This window comes from Charadrius vociferus, unplaced genomic scaffold (assembly GCF_000708025.1).
Source record: "Charadrius vociferus isolate BGI_N301 unplaced genomic scaffold, ASM70802v2 scaffold3206, whole genome shotgun sequence".
NCBI lineage: Eukaryota > Metazoa > Chordata > Aves > Charadriiformes > Charadriidae > Charadrius > Charadrius vociferus.
The window spans coordinates 14,305-17,360 of record NW_009649010.1 but is presented as its reverse complement, the minus strand read 5'-3'; the positions used below and the strand labels follow the sequence as shown (position 1 = coordinate 17,360).

Here is a 3,056-nt window from a genome sequence, read left to right as displayed (position 1 = left end):
GGGGGCCGGGCACACGGACGCAGTCCGGTCCCACGCCAGCGGCTGCCCCGAGTGTTTTGAAGGCCACCGGGGGTGGCATTTGTCACTTAAGGAGCTCGGTCCCGCTGAAAGCGAGCCATCCCCGAGCCTTGATCTCATCTCCGATACCCACTGGGCACTGCCCGCAGGTGAGGGACCGAGAGGAGGTTTATCAGAAGCTCGTTAAGAGCATTGGCAGTTGCTGAGGGAAGGATCTCCCGGCTTTAGGACGGGCTGGACAGTGGATCCCAGGGCTAAACCTCAAAGGATCCAAATCCTCCTCTATTAATCCCCCTTGTGTTCCTGCTGGTTTGGGAGAAGAGGCTGTGGAGGCATCTGAAGCCACAAGTGTTTCTCGGGGGGGAACATCGGATTTCAGAGCTCAGGGGGGCACCACCTGAGCCCCCACGGGGATGTTCAGGTCCACTTTGGGGGCTCAGTCTGGGCCCCCAGCACAGACTCACCTGACAAACTGATCTCTGCCTCCCACAGCAAACTGGTAGGTGTTGGCTGGGTTCACGTAGATGGTGTACAGACCCACTTTCTTCTCCTTTTCCTTTGTCACAACCAGTTTCCTTTAAGAGACGAGGAAAAATAATAACAAAAACAACAAAAAAAAAATCCACCTCGAATTCAAAACAGGGTCCAGATGGGAAAAGCAGGAGCTGCGCGAGTCTCTTACTCACTCCCAGAGAAAAAACAACACCAACAACAAAAAAAAACCCCACCAAACCCCAACTATTTCAGCCTCCCAGCTGAAGCGAGCACATGCTCTGTCTGCGACTCAAACGGCGCAGAGTGAAATCATTCCCTGGCATTTATTTTCCTCCGAAATGTCTGAAGGGTTTCAGGGCCCGAACTCGAGCCCTACGGAGCCGGACAGGCAGCAGCGAGGGCAGAATCGGATTAACTCCAGAGCAGAAATGCTCTGCTCTTATTTTTCCCCACCGTCTCGCTGTAATAAGACCCAGACTTAACGAAATCCGACACACACACCATCCCCCCTCCCCCAGGAGCTCAATATTTCGGCTTTGCAGACAGGAATACAAACTGAGGCAGCATCCTCGAGAAGGAACAGCAAGCTCAAAAGCTTGTCTTTCTTCTAATTATACCATTCGGCTTAATGAAAGATGGGAGCTGCCTACAGTCTGCCTGCAAACCCTGCCTCCGGAGCGGTTTCACACTCACAGGGTGACAATTCCCCGTCAGCACCAAACCCAAACAGCAGCGCGGATCCCCAGGAGGAAAGAGGAGGGACAGACCCACGCCAGCCTACTGACCAACAGACTCCTCTCCAAACGGACCCGGCAAACGGAGGGGGGAGCGGGGATGAGGATTAAATGCGGCTGTTTTGAAATGCCCCGGCCGTTTTTTGTCCTGGTTATGAAACAGATGGGTTTAAGGCTGTAGACAAAAGCACTCGCACATACAAATAAAACCAAACCACCAGGAGACGAGCGCCGAAGCCCTCGGTTTTAAGCAGGATCATCTTCAAAATAATACGCCGCTATATTGGAAAAGCACCATGATATCAAAACCAGGCGTCTGTTTGAACACCCGCCACGGATTTATTTTGGAAGCTTGTCAGAAACGACAGATCTCTCGGCGATACGGGTTAAGATCCAGCACGCACCACCCGGCTGCTTGCTAATTATTGTTTTTCAATTAACTGCAATAGCGCTCACGCAACGAGCGAGTCAGGCGAACCGCGAGCGCTGAGCTGCTGCCAGCGTGGAGAGATTTCAGTGCTGTGATTAATCAGCCACTTCACTGCGCAGACGGAGTGCAGGACCCCGAGCGCTGCCCCCGGGATGGGTAACCGGGTGCCGGACGGGCAGCCTTTGGCAGCCGCCGCGGCAGGCACGCCTGCGCAGCGCCCTGCCGCACCGGTACTATTTCTGTTTCCTATCTGAACACAGCCCCTTCCCGGGGAGGACGAGGGTTCAAACGCCCATGTCTAATTAGCAAACTTCATATCCGCCCCCTCACGTGCGACGGCCAGCCCCGGACCAGCCACCGGAAAATCTCTCTTGTCTGACCGCACACCTCAGGGAAGACAACGCTGCTTGAAAGCCAAAAAAGTATCTGTTTTCCCACGTTGTGCCCACTGAACAGGCACGTGCTGCTGTAAGAACACAGCGGCACAAGTGGGACCCTCAGCCCTACGCAGCCGAGTGCTGCTCGCTCGCAGGGGAGCCCCCCCGGGACCCCAGATCTCCCTCTGGAGCTCCCCCGGCCCGGGCAGCGGGAGCGGGTGGAGAAATACTCACGAGGCGGGCCGGTCTTGTCTCAGATCAATGGTGAAGACTACAGCATCTTCACCTGCTGATAGGAAAGTGCATGGAGAATCCGGTTCTAGGGCCAGCTGGAAGATAAATACTTGGGCATTGGTTCCCTTTTTACCCGACAAAGTGGCAAGATCCCTTTCTCCCAGTAAACCATGACCTGACGCAGCACCAAACCCTCTATACCCGCAGCTGAGTGCTCACATCACTGCTTCGCAGGGCAGAGAGACCCTCCTCGTCCCCCTCAGAGGCGACAGCGATTATAAAGACGCATTTAAGAATTGGTCGCTCCGCAACAGCGGCTCTGCCTTCGCTATTTCGGGCAGCCGTTGAGCCAGGACGGCCCCTGGGTGTTTCGGGGGTCCCCAGATGCCGCCCGCCCCCTCCGCAGGCCGGTCTGGGCTCACCTTGTGCGAAGCTCCTTTGTGCTGTGCCACGCGCTTGGTGTTTTTGCAGCACTGGGTGGCGGAGAGCTCGGCCACCCGGACCTGGCCGTCGCGAGCACACATAGCCAGAGTGGAGTCGCCGCTGTTGGGGAGGAACTTGGCCTGGAAGAGAGCAAGCGGAGGGGCGGCTTTCAACGCTGGGGCAGGGGCTTGTGTACATCTGGAAGGAAACGGGGTGAGACGGGAGAGAAATGGAGCGCAGCCCCCCTGCCAGGCCCCAAGGCACCCTGGATGCTCAGATCTGCAGGCACGACTGCAAAGCCTCGGCTCCACGGGCCGACCACCGCCTCGGTTCTTGCTGGTGAGC

At 56.5% G+C, this 3,056-nt stretch overlaps 1 protein-coding gene across 1 annotated transcript in view; it reads right to left on the bottom strand.

The window, feature by feature from the left end:
• Positions 1-3,056, bottom strand: part of DCAF8 (DDB1 and CUL4 associated factor 8) — a gene marked incomplete at its 3' end in the record, with an annotated part of 6,825 nt that overhangs the window by 2,554 nt on the left and 1,215 nt on the right. The window contains exons 3-5 of the mRNA XM_009887756.1: positions 2,711-2,851; positions 2,289-2,383; positions 483-593 (exon numbers count right to left, since the gene is read on the bottom strand). Of these exons, the coding sequence (XP_009886058.1) occupies positions 483-593; positions 2,289-2,383; positions 2,711-2,851 (347 nt within the window). The remainder of the gene's footprint in view (positions 1-482; positions 594-2,288; positions 2,384-2,710; positions 2,852-3,056) is intronic.